The 27,713-nt window shown below is 45.4% G+C and overlaps 1 protein-coding gene across 1 annotated transcript in view; it reads left to right on the top strand.

Annotated features, from left to right (window-relative positions):
- Window positions 1-27,713, top strand: part of LOC125425819 (ankyrin repeat and SAM domain-containing protein 1A-like) — a 148,915-nt gene that overhangs the window by 101,182 nt on the left and 20,020 nt on the right. The window contains exons 2-3 of the mRNA XM_048483496.1: window positions 9,449-9,532; window positions 15,126-15,204. Coding sequence (XP_048339453.1) covers window positions 9,449-9,532; window positions 15,126-15,204 — 163 coding nt within the window. The remainder of the gene's footprint in view (window positions 1-9,448; window positions 9,533-15,125; window positions 15,205-27,713) is intronic.

The raw sequence follows: 27,713 nt of genomic DNA, 5'->3' as shown, positions 1-27,713 counted from the left end.
CCCTTACCTGAATACTTTGAAAGACGAATTAGATGGAAGTGGTCCAACCTAGGCACTCACAAGGGGACCCTCACCTCATTCAAGCGGCTCTACGCGGTGCCGGACTACGTCCACAACATGCTGCAGGTCCCCCTAGTGGACGCTCCAGTAGCTTCCACCCAGTCTGGCGGTCTAGTAACCAAGGACGGTGAGGGTTCCCTGAAGGACCCCACAGACCACCGCATGGAGACCTTCCTGCGAAAGACACATGAAAGGTTATCTCTGGCGACCTGGGTGCTGGCACCCTCAGTGACAGTGGCCTGAGCTTCCATACTCTGGCTTAGAAGGCTTTTGAAGAGAATTGCGCCGCAAGACCAGGCCATTAGAGAAGGCCTTGAGAGAGTGCTTTCCACAGTCTCATAGCTAGCGGACTCCCCGTTTGATGCCATGATGTTGGTGGTCCGCAGCATGGGCCTGGCAACTGTGGCGCGGCGACATACCTGGCTGCGCTCATGGGCAGCTGACTTTCATTCCAAACAGGTGGTGGCTACCTACGACTTTCACGGAAAGCAGCTGTTTGGACAGGAGTTGGATTCGGTACTCATGGAATCCAAGGACAATAAGAATAGAAGAACTTTGCCCAGATACATCAGGGGGGACCACTCCTCCAACAGCTTCAAGTCATACACTACCTTCAGATCACAACGGACTCTTCCTCAAGCGCCCAGAGACGGGAAAAGGACACAACAGCAGCAGTCCTTTCGCAAACACACTGCTTTCACCAACACTGCTCCCAGCTCCTTTCGTGCCAACTATCACCAGCCAGGGAAGATGGGACAGCCCTTTCGCCAGGGCTGCCCCAATTGCAGTTGATCGCTGGGACGCTCCGGTTGGTGGCCGCCTACTACACTTTCAGGATGCGTGGGTAGGCGACCACGTGGACTGATGGACAAGAGAGGTCATCGTATCAGGTAACCTCCTAGAACTGACAACTCCACCCAGACAACGTTTTCGCAGTTTCCAACAACGTTCCAGGCTGGACAAGAGCCAACGAACGAAGCAGGCAATACAACATCTGCTGGATATCAGAGCAATAGAACTGGTGCCAACTTCGGAGAGGTCCTCAGGGGTCTTCTCACATTTCTTCACCGTACCAAAGAAAAACGGAGACTGGCGAGCCATCCCGAATCTCAAGTACGGCAACAGGCACATGTGCCTGTACAAATTCAAAATGGAGACTCTCAGATCCATTACGGAAAACCTTCAACCAGGGGATTACCTAACATCTCTGGACCTGACGGAGGCCTACCTTCACATTCCCATCAATCCACTCCACTGCAGATTTCTGCGCTTCGCAGTAGAGGAGGACCACTACCAATACAGAGCTCTTCCATTTGGGCTAGCCACGGCCCCAAGGATTTTCTCCAAGGTCCTCTTGGCCCCCATTATTGCGCTCCGCCAGGAAGGGATCCACATACATCCTGTCTAATCTGAAGACGACTTATTCTTCATCCAGGAGTCCAAAACCTCAAAGCAGGAGCAAGAGCAAAGGCTCCACCAGGGGCCGTGGCCCAGGGGAGTCAAAGAGGAGTCCCACAAGACCAGCCGCGAAAAGCGGCTTCCCACTGATAAGTACCTCGACCAAAGAGCTCACTCCACCCCATCCCAAAAGGATTGGGAGCACCTGCGAGAAGCCATAATAGACACGACCAAGAACACCCTGTTCCCACCTCAAGGCAAGGTGCAGTGGATCCACCATCCAACCTACAGGATCAAAGTCGTCATTCCAGGCATCCAGCAAGGCATCCCTCCTCCAACTAGCGAGCTTAATGGGACTGTTCATATCCACGGTGGACATGATTCAGTGGGGAAGACTACATGCCCGGCCACTACAGAGATTCTTGCGACCACAGAGATTCCCATGGAAAAGAGGGACAAATCACTGGTCTTACCCCAGTATACCTACCACTGCACAGGGTGTTGGTCTTCACAGATGCCAGCCTCACAGGCTGGGGGGCATCCAGCCAAAGCAACTATGCGCAGGGCCAGCGGGACCCCAAGGAGGCAACACTCCAGATCAGTGTCCTGGAGACCAGGGCAATCCGCCTAGCTCTATTACACTTCCGAGACCACCTACATCACAAGTACGTCCTGATCTGGACGGACAACATAACGGCAAAGGCATATATCAACAACCAGGGAGGATCGAGGTCCTCAACCCTCCATCGGGAGGCATGCCAGATCCTCTCCTGGACAGAGAACAATCTAGCTTCCCTTGACGGCAGAGCACATCCAGGGCACTTTCAATGTGGAGGTGGATTGGCTAAGCAGACAAAACGTGGCAGAAGCAGAGTGGAAGCTGCATCCAGAGATCGTCCGATGTGTGATCCGCCAACTTGGGACCCCACTCATGGACCTCTTCGCCTCGGAGAGGAACCACCAACTGCCGCTCTTCATGTCCAGATTCCACCAACACCAAGCTGCAGCAACGGATGCCTTGACGTCACAGTGGCCCAGGGGCCTCCTGTACGCCTTTCCACCAGTGCCAGTTATCCCCAAGCTTCTAAAGAAGTTGAGGTGGAGCAGGCAGAGATCATCCTTATAGCCCCATGGTGGCCGAGACGACCATGGTTTTCCTCAATTCTACAACTATCCACTGCCCCCACCCTCACCTTGCCCACTCCCTCGGACATGCTGTCCTAGGGACCAGTAGACCACCCCAACCCACAGTGGTTCTGTCTGACCGCCTGGCGCTTGAACGCCAGGCACTAAGAAGAAAAGGGTACTCGGATAGGGTCACAGACACAATACTGGCATCCAGAAGGCAATCCACCACCAACATCTACAACTGTTCATGGAGAGCGTTTGTCAGGTGGGCCAGAAGCCAACAGATCAACCCAGTGAGGCCCTCGGTGCCGCGAATTCTCCCGTTCCTGCAGGCGGGTTTCGAGAAAGGCCTACGGAGTGCGACCTTGCGCAGGCAGGTAGTGGTGCTCGCAACGGTCTGGCCCAAGTCGCAGGGGCACCCAATTACAAGGCATCCAGGCATCATTCGCTTCCTGAAAGGGGTGCAGCAGAGGCAGCCACCAACAATGCACCGCTTTCCATTCTGGAGACTCAACACGGTCCTCCGAGCACTAACTAAACCACCTTTTGAGCCCATCCGAGAGATATCCCTCAGGTGGCTGAGGATGAAAGTCCTCTTCTTGATTGCCATCACATCGGCACGCAGGGTATCTGAACTCAGAGCACTGTCCGTCAATGTCAACCTATGCGTTTTCCACAAGGATAGAGTGGTGCTGCGTCTAGATCCTACGTTCCTACCGAAGGTGGGCACCTCATTCCACATCAGACAGGAGGTCATCATCTTGACTTTCTTCCCGAAACCAACTCACCCCAATGAGGTGCTATGGCATGGTCTGGACCAGGGGTAGGGAACCTGCGGCTCTCCAGATGTTCAGGAACTACAATTCCCATCAGCCCCTACCAGCATGGCCAATTGGCCATGCTGACAGAGGCTGATGGGAATTGTAGTTCCTGAACATCTGGAGAACGCAGATCCTGGTCTGAACGGCTCAGAAACCCTGAAGGAGTTCATCTGGCCATGCGGGCCTAAGGCCAGGACTGAGAGCCTATTCATTAACATTTCAAACCCCAACATGGGGGCACAGATGTCCCAGGCCACGATCAGCAGCACCATTAAACAATGCATCATCGAGGCCTACAAGGAAATCCGCAGCTTACCCGGTGCCACAGGGTATCACAGCTCACTCTACATGCTCCACGCTCGCGAATGCAGCCTTCAGACGACAAACACTGGTTGAGGGACATTTGTCGAAGTGACCCACATGGTCATCCAGCTCGACTTTCATTAGACACTACAAGATCAATGCGATCGGTAGCGAAGCGGCTTTTGGTTCAAGGGTCTTGGAGCACATATTGGAGACCAATTTGATCATCCCACCCAGATTCCAGGGACGCACTGCCGGGGAGGTCCCATCAAGGCAGCCCTAAGTACGCTTCAGGAGAAACGGTCCATGGGTCACTTACGTGAAGGGCCTTCTCCACCTGTGGGGTGGCGATGAAGCGTCTGTGAATCCCTGAGATTATACAGTCTCCAGGACCTATCGATGACCTATCAAGGACACACGCACTAATAAGGGTATAATACTCGATAGTATAACGAGTTTGTGACTTGGAGTCCCAGTAGGGGAGTCTTCCTGTTGTTTTTTCTTGAAGGCTTCGGGAGTTGTTACTGCTTTGTCAGGAGACAGGAAGTGGGGAAAAACAACATCCTGCCTCCCAGAAGAAGGGTTGGGAAACACCCATCCAAGACGCCCACGTCGCCCCACAGGAGAAGGCCCCTTCATGGCAAGTGACCAATGGACCGTTCTGTGATGCTCTAGGGATTTCACCAGTCTGTATGATAAAAATTATGAGACTGAGGAAGTTCATGGATCATATGAAGGATGTGATTTCATGTCCCGATGGAGATATGGAAAATGTAACAATACAAAAAGATTGAGTGCAGCGTGCAATAACCCAATAACAACCAAGATCTCCATTGCACTCTGGCTAGTATTAATAAAGTATTATTCACAATCTATTATATACAATATTGTTGTCTTATCACAATACATATATCATCAAGTACTTCCATAAGAACAAAAATCAATTTTTTCATCCATTCCGGTAAGTAAATCAACCATAAATTGGATCGTATATATATATCCTTCAAGGTAAATGTCCAGTCTTTATCATTCAGGCAATCCATGAAATAATAAAGAAGGAAATGCTTTGCGCATAATCAGTGTCATGCTTGGCCAGTCTGCTTTTCAGTGAGTTTTCTTCTGGAGATGTCACCTGGGGGGTTACTGGAATGAGCACAGAGGCACCGTCTCTTCAAAACCTGTGTGACTAAACAAAGTATTTCACTTATTTTCTGCCTCAGCTTTTCAACTGAACCAGGCCCACAAAAGGCAGCTGACAACAAAATATTCATCAAAATATTAAAGTATCCTACCAAACCTCGAAGGCAGCTTGAATGATTGTAAGGGTCTCAGAATTGGTGTGTTGGAGGACTTCCCTGACTGCAGTGTGACCTCATTCCACTGTGGATAGATCAGAGATCTGCAACCTGCGGCTCTCCAGATGTTCATGAACTACAATTCCCATCAGCCCCTGCCAGCATGGCAAATTGGCCATGCTGGCAGGGGGCTGATAAATATGTTTATCAGAGAAACTTTCCTGGATGAAGACACAATAATAGATGGTCTGAAGTGTGTGACAAGCCGCTGTAAGCTTGGATGGTCATAGAGATTAACATAGAGCAGTGGTGGCGAACCTTTGGCACTCCAGATGTTATGGACTACAATTCCCATCAGCCCCTGCCAGCATGGCTAATTGACCATGCTGGCAGGGGCTGATGGGAATTGTAGTCCATAACATCTGGAGTGCCAAGGGTTCGCCACCATGGACATAGAGCCTGCAAGTACTGATGTTCTCTTTCCTGCAATTCTCCAAAATAACGTCATCCACCCTGACGGTCAAGTCTGCAAAACTGCAAGGAGCATCGAGCTTTGGGGCATGATGCCATCTTGAATCCTCCGCTACTCTTCCCTTCGCTTTCAGCTCCCAATGAACCATCCTAGAAAGGGGGCTGTTTGTTTTAAAAGAGGGCAGCCTTGCTTCTGTGAAGAGGCCAAGTCAGCACTGGTAGAGTATCTGCTTTGCACACAGAAGGTCCCAAGTTCAGTTCCTGATGTCTCCAGTTCAAATGATCACGGAGCAGATGATGCGCTTGGGTAGCTACTGCCAGCCAGAGTAGACCATGCTGACGGTGACCAACTAAGGGAAATTTTTCTCTCTTTCTCACAGTGCTAGAACCAGGGGGCATACATTGAAAATGCTGGGGGGAAGAATTAGAACTAATAAAAGGAAACACTTCTTCACGCAACGTGTGATTGGTGTTTGGAATATGCTGCCACAGGAGGTGGTGATGGCCACTCACCTGGATAGCTTTAAAAGGGGCTTGGACAGATTTATGGAGAAGTCGATTTATGGCTACCAATCTTGATCCTCCTTGATCTGAGATTGCAAATGGCTTAACAGACCAGGTGATCGGGAGCAACAGCCGCAGAAGGCCATTGCGTTCACATCCTACATGTGAGCTCCCAAAGGCACCTGGTGGGCCACTGCGAGTAGCAGAGAGCTGGACTAGATGGACTTTGGTCTGATCCAGCTGGCTTGTTCTTATGTTCTTATGTTCTTCAGGGTTGGATTTAGTATGAAGTAGGTTTATGTGTTCACGTGTATGAAACTGTTAAAAGCAACTTCCTGATAGAAGGAAAAAAGGGTCACTGTGAGGATAATGATTGTCAAGGTCATAGATATCTCCTGAAAAAGTCGGGCTTATTCGTGTTTTTCCTTCAGTTTGTTTGTTGATATTTCCCTGCTAGAGAAACCTTCCCTGCTAGAGGAAATAAAGCTGAATGCATATGCTTTTGAGTGTTAGGTTTCACTTCTTCAATGGCTTGACCTACAGCTGTTTCTGCTTTCCTTATCCAGCTGCCAGAAGAATAAAATGGTCATTGCCTACTACAGGTCCAAAAGCTGAACCTCCCTCTACCGCTGTTAGCAGCTGGAGCTGGGAAGGAAAACTCTCCTAACATACTTGCTCAGAGAGTGTACAAGACAGTAGGTGTCCTTTAAAGGATGATGTTCTGGCCAGTGCAGGCAACAGAGGTTAGCCGAGGGATGGGAAGTGTAAGGCACAACGGCCATACAGTTGTCCCTTCTGCCCATGGGGACATCTTGTTCAGCGTGCAGGGCTAGTTTTCTGTCTTAATCTCCCAATGAACCCTGTAGAGGGCTGGTGGTGTGGGAGAAAGCCACTGGCATTACTTCTGCCTGTCATCAGCTATTAAATTCATGTAGCGTCTGTCACGATATCCCGAGGTGCTGGCCACGCTGCTGGGGCCTGTCTTGCTCCCTGTGGCTCTCATATGTTCCTCCCCCCCCCCCCTCTGTTTCCAGCACACTCACCTCTTTAACAGGTTCTGGGTTGTTTTTTTCTGTATTTGAACCAAAAGGGTGGCCAATCCCTGAGTCAGTCTGTGAACTCAATTGCCACGCCCAAACTGTTACACTATTTATTTGGATCTCTTCATTTTAAGCAAAAACTGAGAATCCAAGTGCTCTTAGTGTGGAGAGGCTGATTATGCCCCATAAAGATTAGCTTGAAGGTTCCTGTGAGTTCAAAATACCACGAGGGGAAGGTGCCCGCTTTATCTCTGACTGATTTCTTGGTCCAGTCTTCCCTCATCCACACATCCTCCAGTGGAGGTGTATGATTCTGTCGCCTCTCTTTCTTCAGTGACTGCTGATTCCATTGTTCCTGACACGACAGAACTTTGCATGTTTGTTGCTTTTTATCTCGAGTCACGGATCTGGGCCCTGTCCCTTACAATCAGGATTAGACATGCAAAACTGACTTGCACAGCCCAACAGCTGATTGGGTCGTCTGACATTTGGGCAGCGCAATCCAAAGGGGGGCAGTTTTGCAGCAGCTGGGGATGGCCTCCAAAGAAGATTGGGGAGGTATGGAAAAAACGGGGAAACGCCATAATCCCACCACCACCACCACCACCCCAACTCACCAATCTGTCTCAATGCTTATACCTGCAGTGTTCAAGGCATAAGTTGCCACAGACTTAAGGGGCATTCCTGGGCTCCAAGCCCTGAGAAAGCCCACTAAAGTCAGCTGCACCCCCAGGACACGCCTGGGATGCCCCCGGAACAGCACCACCCGTGGCAGCACAGGCTCCCATGCTGGAGGAGTGGCGTGCCATGGTAGGTTCCATGTTCAGGCACCGTGGAGCTGCGCTGTATCCCAATGCCAACACATCTGCCTCCCCAGGAGCGCATTTGCCCTTTGAACTGGCATAAGTAGAACCCCTGCCAGCATGCCCTCTCATCACAACTATGAGTCCATTATCCTCCCCCTCTCCCTTAACAGTTCATGGTACTGGAAGGGTCTCAAAGAATCCAAATCTCTGTGAATATAAAAGTGGTGTTTGTCCAGTTCCGACCTGGAGAAGAATATTCCGTACTTTAGTGCATGCAAATACGTGAAACGAAGGCTGTCTTTTTCTGGTGCGGGAAGGGATTGGAAATTTTGAAAGAGAGAATCAAGCCAGGTCAGGCACATTTCCCCTTTTGTTCGTTCCTCCCCAAATCAAGCCAAGATAAAAGATTTTTGCCTTTTGAAAAGACGTTGGAACTTCTGTTCAAACTCTTCGGGGAGTAGGGTTCTGTTTCCACCATTGCAGATTTCAAAAATAAAGATACTGGTTTATCTGTTGGGTGTGTGTTATGTGCGTATGAATGGCCGCCAATGGCATAGAAAAGATTATCCTCAAGGAAAGAAACCTATAAATGGTATATTGCTTTTTTCTTTCTCAGAAGTGAGACAGCTGCTGATTTTAAAGCTGCTTATTCCCTGTACCCTTTCTGAAAAGTCTGAAAAATGTCGCTCACAAGGAAAAGTCAGAGGTGTAAATAAAATAACGTATTTTATTTTTGAAATAGAGTTCAGTTCAGTTCTGCTTTCAGTGGTAGGAGAACGGCCAGCATCCAGGTGTTTTTTTGCAAGTGGCCCCTGATTCACCTGGAAACACGAGCATTCCTGAGGGCAGGAGTCTGGCTATATAAAGAAAATGGAAATGGGCCATCTTGGAGACCAGAATAGTTCAGGAACAGCAGGCAGAAGCTCCGTGTTTACTCTTAGTGGTGTACATTAAGCATTCCCACCAGTGTGAAAACAGCCTCTGCTGAACTGTAGCTTTAGCACAAACCTTTGTGGACCAGAGTTCCTTTGGTCAAGGGGCTTCAGTGAACCAGTTGGCTGTGGCTTATATATGGCTGCAGAGAATAAAATTTTACGGGATTAGGTTGATTGACCATGAAATGCAGGCTGTGTCGTTGTGTGCGTCAGATTCAAATGCACCACCAGTAGATTTCGGATTGATAGCTTGAGGTTGGCATGTATGGCGCATTGATCACTATGGCTGTTGTGTATGGACTGGTGAACACTCTTATGGCCAGGTTTGTTCCAAGAGTATAAAGGCATGTCTGTACTGGGAAATGGTGGGCAGGCTCTCCCGGTTCATCTTCTAGGATTTACAAGCTCTCTGCTACGTCACTTCATTTTTTTGTGGATACCGTTGTGGATACCGCTGCACCAAAGCATTCTGCTGTAGACTAAGAGGGGTGGATTAAGAAACCAGGTGGCTCCTGGCCTGACCCCCATAGCCTTGTGTTTTGCTTGGTTGTGACATTGGGGTTACTTTAAACATTCTAGCTCTTTCATTTATTTTTGTGATTGTGATACAGTAAATTCCATGAAAGATGTGCTTTGAAACAGCCATGCATGACTTAGAATCCTGACATTCTTTTCCTTTCTTGTCAGCCACTCCTGGTCCAAGCAATTTTCAACGGGGATCCGGATGAGATCCGGATGTTAATCTACAAAACAGAAGATGTTAATGCTTTGGTAAGCAACTGTCCCTACCTCATCTCCTGGAGTGTGATTAATTCTGGGTATTGCAGAATTTAAGGGCGGAAATTCTCTACTCAAATCACTGTATTACGGAACACATAATTGTGTATAAATAGGCCAATAAATGCAAATCAGGTACACTTTTCAGTAACTGTAACCCATATGTGCCAGATCTTGACCCTAGTAGCAAGATTCTAATGGTGCTGAGTACAGTAACTGCTGAGTACAGTAACAAATCAACCAATACAACTTGCCCGTTTTCCCCTAGACAACCAGGGAACCTGGTATTTCCCACTCACCAGCCCTGATTATACTTTATAATCACATAAATACTGATGTGGGAGAAACTAAGGAAAGAAAAATTATCTGAAGTAATCCAGGTCTGATTATTTGGTTCATTAGTATCTGCCTTCATGGCTGTTTTTTATTGGAGAACATCTGCGGCAAACCAGGTAGAAAAGCCAGATGTGTGGCTGAATAATTGCTCATTGGATTGCTTGGATAGGTCGAAATGGAAGAGTCCTCGTTGCCCTGCAGAAAGATGTCCTCCTGTTGGAGTCCTCTTGTGCTTCTGTTCCACAGTCGGGCATTTCTGCAATGGTTTGCCAGGCCTCTCCAGAAATCATATGGATGTACCTCACTGCTTACCACTGTGGTTCTCACCACAAGGCCAGCAACTGGAGAGGCATTTCCTATGAAAGGCCCCTTCTTGCCGCTGATGTAATTCTATCACCAGAATATGACGACACCACTTGCGGTGTAACATCCTGCCATGGGACGGCCAATCCATCTCCCACCCACCCCATTCCTCACCTGACGTGCACTGAGTAGTGGCCAGAAGGGCTGGGGAGGCTGGGGGTGGGGGTGGGTCCCTAAATAGTGAGAGACCTGGCTAACTCTGGTTACCACTTACCCCTCCACACCCCTTATTCATTGTTATTGGATCTTGTCTGTCTTGTCTTTTGAAACCAGTGGTACTCGATCCTTGGCTTGTGGGCAGCCACAGTCACTGTTTCCATCAACTGAAAGAGCCAGGCTTTATTTCTCTTTCTGGCCTCTGGGAGGCCACGTTCACTTCCTTTTCCCCCTCAGGGAGCCTTGCAGCTTACCAATCCTCCAGTGGCAGTGGCTTTAAGGAGGGAACCATCAACTATAAGTCCTCCCAGAAAAGGGCTTGGCCACTTTTCTGAAATACGAGGGAGGTACCAAGGTGGGGGTGCAGTAGTCAGGAGCCAGGTGGCATGGCAGAGAGCAACAGAGGGCTCTTTAAACACTGCGTAGGTATCATTGTTTTAGACTGTAAGCTGGAGGTTAGGACCATCTGTCGTTCTCAATGTAAGCCCTTATAAAGAGACGAATGTCAGATAAGCAGGATATAAATAAAATAAATAAATGGTGAATTCAGTGGGCGTTTAGGTGGGCAACCGTCTTCTCTCTGAGCGTGCCAGCGACAGATGCCGATGCTCTAGTTTTGATTAAAAGAGTTTAATACCTTAGTTCGCTAATTAAGGTGTAGGAACATCATTTTCGGTTGGCTTTGAAAAGATATCCAGAAATTCTTATTTTGGATATCTCAATAACTTTGGAACACTTTATTTTAAATCGGGGTGTGCGGTCCAGTCCCCTGACCTGGATGGCCCATGCTAGCCTGACCTCATCAGATCTCAGAAACTAAGCGGGGTGGGTCCTGGCTAGTATTTGGGTGGGAGACCACCCAGGAACCCCAGGGTTCTGACGCAGAGGCAGGCAGTGGTAAACTGCCTTAGAAAAACTACTGTGTTGTCATGAGTCTCCTGTGCCGACTTTTACACACACACACACACGCACGCACACACGCACGCACACACACACGGCACAATAGTATCAGTAGCTATACAATATGCTGTTTATCATTATGTTCCTTCCTTGTTTTAGTAAGAAAAATATCTCTCTTGATACACCCATTCCTGACTTCTCTTGTTTAGAAACAGAACAATGCAAAGGATAAGTCTGTTGAAAGATGAAGTCAGGAGACAAATTAATCTTGCCTTGTTCTTCATTAAACATTATCTTTGGCATTAAGTCTACTTTATTGTATTGGGCAGAACTTTTTTGTTAATTTAAGGACTGGGCTTGAAGCGCCCTTCGTCTCTCCTTCGACAATTATCCAATGCAGCTCTTTTGGCTGGGATGTGTATGTGAAGTGGAATCCTGCCAAATGTTTACTTAGAGAGCCAGAGATATTTAGGTCCATCCTCTTTCCCTGCCACTTGCATTTTCTGTAGTTCGTAGTGATTTTTGTAGCTCTTCCTTATTGGAAATTGGTCTCTGGCTGAAGCCTGCTTTCTGCCACAGCCATAAGATGACCTTAAGTGTTATTTAAAGCCATATCCTGAACAGGATTTACACTTTGCTGAAACAAAATGTGAATTCTTTGCTGTGAAATACTGTTATGGGTAAATGATGCAAACTGAGCAGATGTGTATATGTTTATGCACATCTGCAAGGTGTAGTGGTTAAGAGTGATGGACCCTGGATTTGTTTCCCCATTTCTACACATGAACCCTACTGGGTGACCTTGGGCTAGTCACAGCTCTCTGAACTTTCTTTGCTCCACTTACTTCTCAAGGTGTGTGCTGTGGGGAGAAGAAGGGAAGAGTTTGTAAGCTGCTTTCAGACTCCTTACATGAGAGAAAGGTGGGGCATAAATCCGAACTCTTCCTCCTCTTCTCTTCTACTTACATTCCATCATTCTTCTTTTGTTCGCCATCAAAGGGCTCTACAGTTCATTGGGAAGACTTCTCAATAGGAAATCTTAGGCATAATCACATACTTCTAAACCTATCATTGTAGCTTGAAATTTCCTTGACGGGGAAGATATGTTGTGTACCAAATTCTACAGCTGCATATAGCATCACAACATTCTACAGTTGCATAGAGTGTGATGACATTCCGATTCTTGTGTGCATCTTCGTAATAACTACCCAAAAACTACCCTTGAGGGTTTTGTAGGATTTGGGTTTTTTTCAAATATTGTAATGTAATAGGGATACTGTTTGGGGGATGCCAGGTTTCTCAAGCATTTCCCCTGGCCTCCGCTGATGCTTCACAGGCTGGCTGCAGTGGGTAAATGGGGGGTCATCCCAGTGTTGCAGCAGTATATGATATCACTTCCAGTGAAACCAGAAGTGATGCAATGATGTTGAGGTAGCTATGTTCTTGTATTCACCAAGAACCCTAGTTTAACCATAGAGCCGTGGTGGCAAACCTATGGCACTCCAGATGTTCATAGACTACAATTCCCAACAGCCACTGCCAGCATGGCCAATTGGCTGATGGCTGGGGCTGATGGGAATTGTAGTCCATGAACATCTGGAGTGCCATAGGTTCGCCACCACGGCCCTAGAGTCTTGGTGAATCCTAGAACATTAGTCAATGGCATCATTTTTTTTCCTGGAAGTGATGTCATGCACTGTGCATCCTTCCCTGTCACCAAAATCCTTTTGGGAGTGCTCAGTATCCCTGTACTATTTCCACATAATACAAAAAGAAGTCTGTAAAAATATTTTAATAGAACTGTGCAAAAAAACCCAGCACTTTTTATATATTAGGTCATCCATAGTCTACAGACATTTTATGAATGTTTGCCAAGAGCAGTCTTTTACGACTAGTAAGCAAAACTGCCCAGTAGATTGTCCAGAAAGCCTTCGACAAAATTTAAAATTACTGTTGTTTTGCCTTGTGCCATTGTGGATTCATTTTCTCCCCCATGTTCAGCAACTCCGTTAACTTGGTGCAAAAGCGTTGAGCAACATTTCCTGCGAGTCAAAAGGCAGAAGAGAAATTTGCTTCTGGATCTCTGCAGTCTTGGCCTGTGGTGTGTGTTTTAGGTTCTGTGGGGCTCTGAGATTTTGCAGCCGCTGCCAGCGTATGTAGAGTAGGTGAAAATGGAGCCTTTGGCTATTTGCCATTTGTGAAGCCTTTTTGAGAACAAGTTATAGACCCAGATCTCAAGATCTACTTGCAGGAAGCTCTTGCCAAGGGAATTTACAGAAGCATCTTGTAAGTTAGAAACTCAGCTTCATCCTGAGAACTGGTTGCATGGATGCAGGCTGTTCCTGATCTCAACTGGCAGCTGCTTTATTCCATTGTCAGCATCAGACAATAGCTTGTGGCACGATAGTGCTAGCGCTTGCGCTTTAATCCGCACCACTTCATAAGCATCTATTCCTCTTTTGCTAGTAGCCCTTTTCTTCCTAATTAAATGTGTCCTATCACAGTTGTAATTAAGTCTGGGTGGAGTACAGGTGGAGAGTGAGATGTGGGTAATAGCAGAGACACTTTTGGCAAGCACATGAAATCTTCGCGTCCCTGCGAGGAGATGAACACAAACCAACCTTCCTTCTGAATTTTGTATTTGAAATGTCATAAATCATACCTGACAGTTGGATGACAGAGTGTGCGTGTTGAGCCTCCCTTACCCATAGGGCACAAGCAGTATCGGGAGAGAGGTCACCATGAGTTTAAATATCCCCATTCTGAATACATGTTTTTCTCCTATTTCTTGCAGTGTATATTTCGTTTCACCAACAACTGTGTTATTTCTCCCATAGAATAGGAACTTGTATTGTATGCTTTTATTGGAGAAATTTTTGCCAAGCTGCCAGCAAAATCTAAGACATTCTCTCCCCGCCCCACCCCAAATACTGCTCTGGCAAAAAACAGTTTAAATGGACATACAGCCCTTTTGTTTTTTATTATCTGAGAATTGGTATGCTGAAACATCAAGGGCTTATAACAGGGTTGAGAGAATTACTCACTGCACAAACTGGTAACCGTGTAAGGAACAGTGAGCATTAATTGAACACAGCTACTTGATACAAAAATACAAAATGCTGTTGGGCTGTGCATTGAGCTTGGAGAAGCACAGGTCAAGAGGGACTGAATTTTGCTAGGATTCCAGAATCATCAGCCAAGGTGTGGAGAAGTTTTGGCTTGCCAGGATCTTGAGCTGGTTCCCACAGTAGGGTATGCAAGAGATGCCTGAACTGTGTGCAGTGAAAATTGTACTGTCATGGATCTTGGCATGATACTGACAGTTGCTACCATGGGTAAGGGCTGTGGGTGACAGAGTGTTTGTAGCCATGGGTCTTCTAGAGCAGCTGTTCTGGGCCCTGCATTGGACAGCATGACGGGGTCCCCATCCTGACGTCAGCTGCCTCAGTCACTGCTGAATTACAGCTGATTCCCATGAGCCTACGACTCATGTTAGTGGGGAATAATCTGTAGCAGGACCCAAACTCCCCTGCAGTCAATCCCCTGTCCTGCCTGAGATTCAGGCAGCACAGGGGGAGGGTGATCAACTGGAGGATGCTCGTGGCACCCCATACTCAGGTTTTGCCTGAGGCCCAAGATTCACTAGCCCATCCCTGGGCAGAGCAAGATGTATTTTGGTACTGATGCTTCTGTGTACTGACCCTGATGGTCATACTGTGTTGAAAGAGCATAGAAGACCAGCGAGCCATGGGGGTAGTCTTAGGCCTCTCTGCGTAGCCTGTTAAGAGCTTCCGGGATGATCAAGTTCTGCCATCCGCTTCATGTTTTGCAGGATACCGAGAAGCGGACCCCTCTCCACGTTGCAGCTTTCTTGGGGGATGCAGAGATCATCGAGCTGCTCATCTTGTCAGGTATATAGCACCTTGGAGCTCCCAATGAAAAAGGTTCAAACTGTTACGGGTGTCCAGGTGTCCAGATTGTGGGAAAAACAACCCTTTTAATTTCATCTTATAATAAATAAAAAAAATCAACAGCAGTGGGTTAAACGTGCTAGAACAGTCAAGATAATTTTCAAATACTTGGTCTATTATATATTAGCGATTTTACAGAAATTGTACCATTTGTTGTATTCACATAACACAATCTTACGATAGTTTCATGAGTATTGTTTACTTTGTGGTGCCCCTTTCTCCACATATTCTAGGAAAGGCAGCAATCTATTTTAAAGTTCACAGAGTAGGATAATTTATTTGCTACTTTTAAGTTGTGAAGGTTTCTAAAATTGAAAAATTCCACCCTTTCTTGTACCTTTGCTTAGTGGAAGGTATATTGGATTTTTCCAGTATGAGGTAATCAGAAATTTTCCTACCCGTAGCAGTGTCAAGATCAGGTCCCTTTTTCAGATAGAGTGTTTTTGTAAATCAGATTTTTCTAATAAGACAATTAAGGCATCATAAGGGACACGGTATTGTGTGATTAATTATCTCCCTTTCAAGATCTTGCCCCCAAATAAACTAACTTTTGGGTATATCCATGATTAGTACAGAAAATTAGCTGGGTGGCCACAGCCTTTCCAGCATAGACCTGAGTGGCCCAGTATGAAGGTGAGAGGAATGAAGGTGAGAGGGAATGAGCTATGATTAGCTCATAATTTTATAAGTCCTTTCTTTAATGTTGGTAGAAGCTGATTTAAGAAGCTGATTTAAGAGGGTCTATCTTCCCAACAGATGTTCAGTTGTCCTCAGAAATATTACATTTGATTATTTTATACTGCTACTTAGTATATGAGGGAGCCAAAGAGTTATCTTTAAAGTTTTGTATAAAGTTGAAATAATATCTTTACAATAAGTCTGAATGTTCAGTATCAGTGTCTCAAATTTTGTCAATGCTATAGTAATACTTTGTTCAATAGCTGGTGTCTGGAACAAATGCGGTAACTGTTGATATCAGAACCGATGGATTTTACTTTCACCCATAATATCTTGTAGTAAAGATCTGCTTTTAATGTACCTTTTTCAAACCAGTCTTTTGATCCAGAGATATAGATATTTCTTTTTTTCCAAGCATTATATCAGTCTGTGTCTTATCTGAGTGGGAAGAAGTCTTGGCCTGTTTTGTAGAAGCTGGTGAAACTCTGGAGCCAAGATTTTCCTTCGATTGTCCCAAATTTGCACTCCAGTTGTAAGAAAGTGGTCAGATATGGAATTTCTAACTCTTTGAATGTCAGAGACGATCACTCTAAGTCATACTTTTTGCTGTATGTTAATAGCTTGTTCCCTTTATGTTGACTATAATTCGAAACTAATAGATAGATAGCATTTGCATTTATGTTCCAGAGGTATGCATTTCTTAGCATTCCAGTGGTCTTCTTTCCTAGTATGGCTTTTTCGAAGTGCTCACTTGAGAAAGTTTCAGCACTGGGAAAATGCAATTCTATTCTCAGTTACTGTTACTTCCAATGAAGCAGTCATATTGTATTGTATTGTATTATTTGATTTGTATACCGCCCTCCCCCGAAGGACTCAGGGCGGTGAACAGCAACAGTATAATACTAAACATCAGTAATCATAACATCAAGCAAAACAAAATCAATAAACATAGCATCAATAAACATAGGAATCCTCTTGTAACTTCCAATGGGGTGGGTGGGGAAGGACTCTCATTCCTTCCCACGGGCACCAGCTAACTCCCAAATCACAGATCCCACAACTACAAAAACTAAAATACAATGAACAAATTTAGAGTTTGCCCCACCTACAGCAGGGGTCTGCAACCTGTGGCTCTCCAGATGTTCATGGACCACAATTCCCATCAGCCCCTGCCAGCATGGCAGGGGCTGATGGGAATTGTGGTCCATGAACATCTGGAGAGCCACAGGTTGCAGATCCCTGACCTACAGCATATTGGTTGTATGACAGTTCTGGGCCCTTACTGGATGACTGAATGACTGGCAACACAACTTCAAAAAGATGGGTGAACAGCAATGCAGCTGCCTTCCTCTAAGAAAGGGCATAGCTTCTAGACCCAAGGGTTCAGAGTCGACGTGGTGCTGTAGAAGACTTGGCCAGGAGTGGGGGGTTCCTAAAAGATGGGTGGGTACTTGTTGTTTGAGAAAGCCTGAGGAGTGAGTTTTTAAGAATGACGTCCTGATAACATTTGGTAACTGAGCGGTAGAGTACATGCTTTGCACACAGAAAGTCCTGGGTTCAATCTCCAGCGTCTCCAGTTATTTGCATTTATTTATTTAGTCATTTATTTCATTTATACCCTGCCTGTTTCTCTAATCCCACAATACAGTTAAAATAAAAGACATTCAATAGTACAAAATAGAGCACATGGCAGTCATACTGAATTAATGGAAATAAACATGGTCAACCTCTGTTGTTTACAGAATTTATACATTTAAACTTAAGCCTGTCCAAATAATAGCTCTGGACTCGAGTCAATTGAGCAAATACCAGATGAAGTATAATAAAAAATAGAATTAAGCAAAATAGAATTAAGTCCAGTGATGTAAAAATCAATTAAGCTTGCTAGTGTCTGTAACACAAGTTGCACAATATTATACAGATGTAATTTAGAAACACACACATATGTAAGTTTTTATGTAAAGTATCTACAAAAGGATATTTTTGCTTAGAAATGTCAGTGGTGATTTCAACAGAAGTAAGCTGTGTTACTTTAAATATTATAGTGTTTAACCAACTACTGCTGGTTAAAAATGGGGTAATAGCACAGAAATTGAATTTGATGCGAACAATAGGAATTAAATTAATTTCTGTCCAATGTATTGTTGAAGGCTTTCACGGCCGGATTCAACTGGTTGTGGTGGGTTTTCCTGGCTGTGTGGCTGTGGTCTGGTCCACCAGACCATGGCCACACAGCCCGGAAAACTCAGCACAACCAATTTCTGTCCAATTTACACAATACAGTTTTCTTAGCATTCACTTGAGACTCGGTTCTGCTCGTTCATGTGGCAAGCCAAGGCCAGCAGCCTTTGGCTCATTCTTTGTTACTGCTCCTAAAAAAGGTAAATGAATTGGATGTTAGTTTTAAGGTGGGTTAAAAGATTTGGCCGGGTAAATATTTGGAGTAACACATTGTTCCTTTAATCAGCAACTACAGCTTGTGGAGAGTCAGCTCAGCTGCCAGCATTCAGACCAAGCAGCGTGTCAATCATCCAGGAATTTCATGGAACGTTATTTATGTTACTGACCCTTGCATGAAATATGTTAGTGGTGGATATTGCCAGATCTCATTGGACAGCTACCACTAAGGACTGAGATGTCCTTCTGAGGAGAAAGGCCAGAGCCCTTCGGGGATAGGGCGGTATACAAAACTAAACAATAAATAAAATAAATATAAATAAATGACGTAAAACAAGTGAATTATGTATACATTAGCCTTTATTGGCATAATCAGAAAGCAAAATGGATACATTGGTAATAAAAACAAAAAGGCCCCCAAAGGACCATACCAGATATATACTATTAAATACTCTCAGCTATCGCCATAATAAAATTGTCCACCTCTTCACAAAAACCAGGGTCAGAGATATTCAGCAATAAAGATAACCTAATCAGATCTGGCAGCCCAGATTGGAAAAGAGAATGTAAATTCTCAGATCCTCTGAAGATGCCAGCCACAGATGCAGGCGAAACATCAGGAGAGAATGCTGCAAGAACACGGCCATACAGCCCGGAAACCACACAGCACCCAAGAATGTAAATTGATATATTTAGATCTGATTTTAGCAAATCTGGTGCAGTGCAGAAGTTGGTGTGCCAGAGTTTCAACCGCATTGGATTTGCAGCTGCATAACCTTGCAGATTTTTCTAGATTACTAAACCTACCCTTTAATAGGGCAACAAGTGAATTAAAATGCAAGGCTGCTTCGGTAGGCAGATTCAGACAGTCTAAGCAGTTCTCTGGTTGCCTTCTGTATTTATTTATATTTATATTTATATTCATATCCTGTTCTTCCCAGCTGAAGCCGGGCTCAGGCTGATTTACCTACAAGATTCAAAATAATACATAGATCCAATAATAAAAACACTAAAAGCTAGCATCTGCATAGATGGTTGTCTATTGGATACCCAAAGTACCCACATCTGCAATTTATTTCATCCCCCATCCCAACAGAATTTCTTCTCCATTTATTAGGGAGGGGAGAGGCGTTCCATGATGGCTGATGGCCTGTGATTCCCCCACCTCACGGGAGGTGTTCTTGATAACTTTAAGAAAAAATGGTAGTAGGCATATTGCTTCTGGGGAGATACACAACTTCAAGGCTGGCAATTAAGAAACCGAAATGGTTTCTTAATTTTCTGTTCCTTGGCTCCGTCATCAACCACAAGGGAGGCTGCAACCAAGGAGACTGGGAAGGGGAGTCCCGAAGAAGCTAAAAAATACTTTTAAATGTAAGGATGTGTTGATGATGATGTTATCCATTCAGTCATTCTCGACCCTTGGCGACCCGATATACAAGCTCTTTCCACATTTTTCTATTAAGTACTACTTCCTTCAGCTGGTTGATGCTCGTGCCTGTATCAGCTTTTATGGTATCTAGCCATTGTGTTCTTTGGCGTCCAGGTCTTCTCCTGCCATTGACAAGTCCGAGCATCATAGATTTTTCTAGCGTGTGTTCTAGGGATGTGTTACTGGCAACCAAAATTAAGTTAATTCATGCTACAGTATTCCCCATTAATGTGTATGGTTATGAAAGTTGGAAAATAAAGGAGGACAGGAAGAAAGTTGATTCATTTGAAATGTGGTGTTGGAGGGGAGTTTTACCAATACTGTGGACTGACAAAAAGATGGATCAGTGGGTTCTTGATCAAATCAATACTGAACTCCAGGTTATTGTACTTGGGCAATGTTATGAGAAGAGTCCCTGGAAGAGACAGTCATGTTAGGAAAAGCAGAAAAAGAAGAACCAACAGACCGTACGGATTATTTAGGGAATCTACTTAAGAACATAAGAAAGAGCCTGCTGGATCAGACCAGAGTCCATCTAGTCCAGCACTCTGCTACTCACAGGGGCCCACCAGATGCCTTTGGGAGCTGAGATGTCCTTCATGCAGGATATGAAAGCAATGGCCTTCTGCTGCTGCTGCTGCTGCTGCTGCTGCTCCCAAGCACCTGGTCTGCTAAGGCACTTGCAATCTCAGATCAAGGAGGATCAAGATTGGTAGTCACAGATCAACGTCATAAATCTGTCCAAGCCCTTTTTTAACCCATCCAGGTTAGTGGCCATCACCACCTCCTCTGGCAGCATATTCCAAACACCAATCATGCATTGCATGGAGAAATATTTCCTTTTATTAGTCCTAATTCTTTCCCCCAGCATTTTCAATGTATGCCCCCTGGTCCTAGTATTGTGAGAAAGAGAGAAAAAGTTCTCTCTATCAACATTTTCTACCCCATACATAATTTTATAGACTTCAATAATATCCCCTCTCAGATGTCTCCTCTCCAAACTAAAAGTCCCAAATGCTGCAGCCTCTCCTCATAAGGAAGGTGCTCCAATCCCTCAATCATCCTCGTTGCCCTTCTCTGCACTTTTTCTATCTCTTCGATATCCTTTTTGAGATGTGGCAACCAGAACTGAACACAGGACTCCAAGTGCAGTAAAGATTGTCTTTACTGCAAGCCTTTTGAAATGTGCTTTGTTAACAGAAACATTTGTGCTGCCAGGTTGCTGCACTTGGACCCTCCTTTGATTTTTCAAACGGCTTTTCTGTGAGCTCAACCTCATTTGTGCAGAACTTCCTTTTCGGAAAGAAATATCAACCTGCAGAGGAGCGGCCCCTTAGGGTTGCCAACCTCCAGGTGGTAAGACAAACGCTCTAAAAAACTGGAGTAGCACAACCTGTGAGCTGTGATTGTAATGAAGTTGTGCAAAACGGCACCTGAATCGTATTGGTTTTATAAATCACCTTTATGTTTGTGTGTTTCATTTCTTGATTATTTTCATGCAACAAAATCCTAGGATATACACATAATCTCTAATCTATAGGCATACAGATGTATCTTAAAATAAGGCTTGCTTTCAATTTGTTGAGTTCTCTTGGTGGAGTGCTCCTAGGTCCCAACGCAAGCCAGTTACCTCAGCGTTTCACCTGAAGGCTTATTCAAGAGACCATCTGACAGATACACTTAATATTCTACCTCAGTATCTTGTATCCAGGATGCTTAAACTTTTTCAGTTGGTTTCAATAAATCAAAAGATGCTCTTGTTCGAAGTATAATTTCTGTCTCATCTGGGAATCAGTGAGTTTGAGACGCAGGTCTTCTGCTGCCAAGCAGTGACTGGAGATCTCCCACTATTGCAACAGATGTCCAGACGACAGAGATCAGTTCACCTGGAGAAAATGGCCACTTTGGAAAGTGGACTCTATGGCATATTGTACCCCATTGAAGTCCCTCCCCTCCCCAAAACCTGCTTTCCTGAGGCTCCACCCTTGAATTTCAAGGTATTTACCACCCTGAAATTGCCAATCCTCAGACTCTTTGATTTCAAGGGTGTTAGACCAGTAGAACTCTGCAGAGGACGCTGCTGTAATTTCCTGCCGGCTGAGGCGGTGTTCATCCGCTGCAGAGCTGTTCCTGGATGCCTCTGGAAACACGAAAACAGGGTCTGGTGGCTTTTATTGGTTCCTTCCCCTGCAGTTTGTGATGTACAGAGGTACACTACCATTGTTTTTCTTTGCATACAAGTGGCTCTCCTTGCATGAACGGGCTAATGTGACACCATAGGAATTTCTGGATTTCCACCACAGCAATGTCATCCATTTAACACTAAAGTCACCACAGAAGTCAGTGCTGTTGAAACCTGCTAGCGCTTACACAAATTGTCTCACTGCTTGGATAACAGGAAGCTGGGTGTGTGGGTGTAGGTGTGGGCCCTGTCCTTCCGCCTCTGTCCTGTAGTTAACCAACGCAGGAATGAATATTTTTTTCAGTTGAAAACACCACTGCCCTGTCTTCCTTGGGGGCTGTTGTCTGGAGATCTGAAATGCTCCTACAGTACGTGGGGAGTGTTTTTGCCTGAGATGCTTCAGCAGTCATGTCTGAAGAAGTAGCCGTTTATGAGGCACTTTGAACGCCTAAAGAACAAACAGAGTGGGGTTTGTTTTTAAATGCCATTGCAAACATTTTCCCTGGTTTTGCTGGTACTTGGGCTTTGTTGGTTCTGTGGAGACTTCTGGATGTGAAATTGTACATGCGGTGGTAATCTTAGTGCCTCACCTTTTATGTGAGCAAGAAATATGAAAATGTCATGTTTTATGAGCTTTTGTTCCAAACGAGGCTGCCGTTTGTGCCATATTCTTTCCCCCCCTCTCTCTTGTGTGTTTTGTGGCTGTTTTGTCCTTTAATCCTCTGAAGTATCATTATTCACAACACTCCCACTTGGAAGGGCCCAAGGTTATGACTTGCACATTTCTTTCCTTCAGTGATCTACGAGTACAAAATGAGAACAGTGTCACAATAAGAGCAGACTATTTTGCGATCTTTTTTTCCAATGCAATATAAGGAATTGATTGGATGGATTTGATCCAGATAAGCAGCAGGCAGTGTAACTTTCTGTTGTTATTGATAAAGGAGCACAGGAAAGATTTATGGCCAAAAGCAATATTGTTGAAAGAATCAGCTCAGTGAACTGCACAAGGCTCAGGAGAGGCTTTCCTTGAAATGTGCCCATAGTTAGACTTGCCATGCAAATAAATGTAGCGCCTAATGAATGAAGCAGACGTTCTGTGCACTGAAACGTAGCAGAAATGGGCCTCCAGGTTACCATGAAAACTGAAATTATGCAGAAGTAAAGTAGAAGACCTGTAGCCAGGTGTATAAAAACAGCACGGTGAATCTAAAGTCAGCCTGGCTGTAAAGATTTCATTCTTTCTGAGAGGATCTAGCACTGCCTTACTAGACAGACGTGATGGTGTGGGGGCGGAAGGGATTTTTTCAAGTCTGCTGTGAGCTGGACTGCAGGCTTTTGTGAAGAAGGTCCCAGGTTTGATCCTTGAAATCACAAATGGCAGAAGCTTCCTGCAGGCAACAAGGAACGAAGCCCTGGAAGTAGCTGTGGGCAACATGGAAAGATAATCTGCCTCTGCGAAATGCAATGCAACGTGTTTATTTTGACAGTGTCAAGTAGGGTCATCATTCTGGTCTGCAGCTGAAGAGTGAGTTGAGTTCGGTAGCCTCTAAAAAAATCAATATTTCCGTGTTACAAGCTTATAAGAGTCAGAGCTCTCTTTGTCAGATACCCTGGAAATCTTGTTGGTTTTTAAGGGACTATTTGTGACATACACTAAAAGAAGGGCATTGGGACTGTATTTTTGTCATCTGGAATGTATTTTTGTTATTTCAACTTTGTCCTTGTGCCCTTCAAGAAGTGTGCTTACATTTTTAATTTGTGGGAATAGAAGAAGTTGTTGATGATTTTGGATTTATATTCCACCTTTCTCTCCTGTAAGGAAACTCAAGGTGGCCTACAAGCTCCTTTCCCTTCCTCTCCCCACAACAGACACTTTGTGAGGTAAGTGGGGCTGAGGGAATTTTGAGAGAACTGACTGGCCTGAGGTCACCCAGCAGGAATGTATCTGGTTCACCAGATAAGCCTCTGCCACTCAGGTGGAGGAGTGGGGAAATAAACCCGGTTTTCCAGATTAGAATCCACCTGCTCTTAACCACTACCTCACACTGGCTCTTGTAGGATTCATTGTAAACCTTTGAGTCAGAACCTTCTACAGTAGCATCTACAGCTGAATTAATCTGTTGCATTCTTAGACAGCACATGAGAGAGCATCCATGACCTGTAGATTGGCTATTACACACATAGTAATATAGAGCCACACTGTATTAGTCATAGAGGGAGGGAAGGTAGCATGGTGTAACCTGCCATCTTCGGATCTTGAAAAATGAGCAGAACTGGTACTTGGAAGGGAATTCACCAAGGAAGACTCTGCAGAAGGGAAACACCTCTTCTTCTTACTTGCTTTGAAAGCTGGAGTTGCCGTAAGTCAGGGTCATTTGATGGCAATTACACTCTCTCTCTCTCTGTCTCTCTCTCTCTCTCTCTCTCTCTGTGTGTCTCTCTCTCTGTCTCTGTCTCTCTCACTCACTCACTCACTCACTCACTCACTCACTCACTCACTCACTCACTCACTCACTCACTAGTCACAGGAGGCTTTACCTCTCTAGGGCCCTTTCTGCACGGGCCATAAACGGCGGCTTGGGGACGGCAAAAACGCCGTCCCCAGGCCACCGTTCGCACAGGGGGCACAGCTGCGTCGCAGCCGCGCCGCCCTCGTGCCGGCCGCCCGTCCCGACGCCGGCGTTTCCCCAGTGCGCTCGGAAGCGCACTTGTTGGGAAATGTCGGCTGGAAGCCCCTGCCGTGCGAACGGCAGCGGCTTCCCGGCGCGTCCCCCCCTCTCTCCCTGTACTTACTACCTCCTGTTCCCCGGCGCCTCGGCGCGTCACCGGTGGCCTTCCGGGGACATGTTCTCTGCCCTGCCGCTGGAGCAAGGCGTGCAGAAGGCGTGTCCCCAGGCCTCGGCTACACGCCGGAGGCCCGGGGACACGCCGGGTCGGCCAGGCGCCGGCGCTCCGTGGCGCCGGCTGCCCGGCTCTTTCTAGGACCGTCGGTGCCTAGGTGTCCTGAATTGGTTCTCCTTTTGCTTGAGGTCCTTGTGCTCTGGCTTTTAGAGAACCTTTTGTTTCCTCTCTCCTAAGCAACAAAATAATCACTGAGGTCTGAGGGAGCAGCTGCTGGAGAGATGGAGGTGCCAGGGGGCCTTTGATCTGTTCAGCACCACTATTGAGTAGATTGGGTGGACTGAGGCTGATTCAAGGAAGGGTGGTACGCTACCTGCCCAGCAGGGGGAGCATTGCCAGGCATTACAGTGGCGCTGTATGCACCCGGTCCTTTGCAGAATCCGACTGTCTTGCAGCCATGCCATACTTAAGAAAGATGCTTCAGTTGCATTTGTCTCCAGTGAAGCAGCAGCGCCTTTTCAGACTTGCCAGCACTGGGTCACATGAGCTTACCTGGGGAACTAGATTTGTTTCCCCGCTCTTCCACATGAATCCTGCTGGGTGACCTTAGACCAGTCCTAGTTCTCTCAGAACTCTCTCAGGTCCACCTACCCCACAAGATGCCTGTCGTGGGAAGAGGAAGGAAATTGAGTAAGCCATCTTGAGACTCTTTACAGGAGACAAAGGTGGAGTATAAATCCAAACTCTTCTTCTTTGTATACACAGCAGGGACAAAGCAATACATTTTTTCTTCACCCTCCTATCTTGCGTAATCTTCCAACAAACTATCTGTGGCAGGAGACGCCATTTCCAGCGGCTGCAGCAAGAGTCTGAGTCTTTCATTGAGGTGGAAAAACAGCAGGGATTACTGTTGCCACCTAAGACAAAAAGTTTCTGTCTGGTCTGTGCAGCTGGTTATCACATGTTCTCACACAAGCTCATCTGTAAGGGGATTTCAGTCCTAAGTGGCTGCATTCTCCATTCCTGACATTTGCAATATACACAATGCACATCAGAGGACTCTGTGTTGTTTAGGGGTTCATTTTGCTGCTTTGAATAAGAAAACACTTCTGCAGTCTTGTGACTGGCTCTGGCCCGACAGGTAAGTCTGTGTCATGAGCATGTGCCTTCCCGTTGGTTGATCTAGCTGAGTAACATCTGCTTTGATTGGCTGTCTGAGGCCTGGGGTTGAAATCTATTTGGACACCTGCTGCTTTGAAGCTCTTTTAATGGTTGATATCAGGAATAAAACATGAGATCGGCTGCATATTGTTTGGGTTTTATCCTCGTTTGTTGAGGAGCTAGAACTAAAATATCCTTCAACTGAAATTACTATATTGGGGGATTTCAATGTGAGAGTGGGTAATAATCTAACCTCATATTTGGAACGTGAAGGTTATGATGATAATGATTATGTCTATTCACTCTTACTTCCATCAGAGCGTCATTCTGAGGATACCCAGACCAATTACACTGCCAGGAATCTGATCGAATTTGCTATCAAACACAACATGTTATGGCTCAATGGTCTCAAATGCTACGACTGTTCTAATAATTTCACATTTGTTAGTACGCTGGGGAACAGTGTTATAGATTATTGTTTTTTATGTCACCAAAATTAAGAATTTCAGTCCAGTCTTTTAAGATAGGAGATCTTCTACTAGGAGATCACCTCTCACTTTAACCTTGTTCTACCATCAGGGAAGAGGGGGGTGGACGTTCCTATGAATACATCTAAAGAGTATTACCTACGCTTTTCTGGACATCCCATTTGGCCCTTACCGCCAATGAGCGAATTAATTCTCAGCATCTAGGTAATCTCTTAAGTGCTTTTTATAATGCAAGATTAAGCCTTGTGTGGGCAATTAAGCAATTTTGAAACATTAATCAAGTATATCACAGACTATCTCGTAAAGTCCGTTAAACAGAAACCTTTCATACAGCACTAGAGGTGCCCCTGGTTTTGACAAAGAGTGCCATGAATTAAACAAACTAATTCATGCATCTTACCAACAATTCAAAGAGATTTAGAAATCACCAATGTGTCAGTCAATCAGCTAGTTCAATATAAAACTACTCTCCATTCTTTTTTAATGAAAGAGAAACAGGTCCAGTAATGCACAGAGTCAGTGGGATCGGCTTTTATATCAAGCTGTAATCTCCAAATGACTCAAGACAGTTTTGGGGCCTTGGACAAACAGACTTTGACTCCTTAATAAAATGTGAGGGCTGTTTTCTTCTATTCTCCCTGAGGTTTGGATAGATCATTTTGCGAAGCTGTTCCAAAAGGAAGAGACCAGTAACATTTATCATCCATCTCCATCATTAGATGACTCCAAATGGCCTCCTGTTACAACTCAGGAAATCATGGATCTAATAACTGAATTGAAACCCCATAAAGCCTCTGGCCCAGATATAATTTCTCCAGAGATACTGAAGTCGCATATAGAGTGGTGGGCACCTCTTTTGGCCAATCTATTCACCCAAATCAATGACTCAGGCCTCATTCCTAACCCTTGGCTTTCTGCAGTCATTGTACCTATCTATAAAAAAGGTGACCCATCGGATCCTGCCAATTTCCGCCCAATTAGTTTGACATCAGTCATTGGGAAAATATATGCTAAGACACTTCTACCCAAACTACAGGCCTGGACAATTCATCAGAACATCATTGACCCAGAGCAAATAGGCTTCACGAGGGGGAAATCCACGTTACACTATGCTATGCTTCTTACGCATTTGGTTAATAAATACTCCAAAAGTCCAAGAAGCAAACTTTATGCTGCCTTCATTGATTTAAAGGCAGCTTTTGACACAGTCTCTAGAGAACGTCTTTGGAATAAATTGGCTATACAAGGAATAGACAGTAAACTTCTT

The sequence above is a fragment of the Sphaerodactylus townsendi genome, linkage group LG02 (assembly GCF_021028975.2).
Source record: "Sphaerodactylus townsendi isolate TG3544 linkage group LG02, MPM_Stown_v2.3, whole genome shotgun sequence".
Taxonomy (NCBI): domain Eukaryota; kingdom Metazoa; phylum Chordata; class Lepidosauria; order Squamata; family Sphaerodactylidae; genus Sphaerodactylus; species Sphaerodactylus townsendi.
The sequence above is the reverse complement of the archived record's forward strand: the minus strand, read 5'-3'. Positions and strand labels throughout refer to the sequence as shown.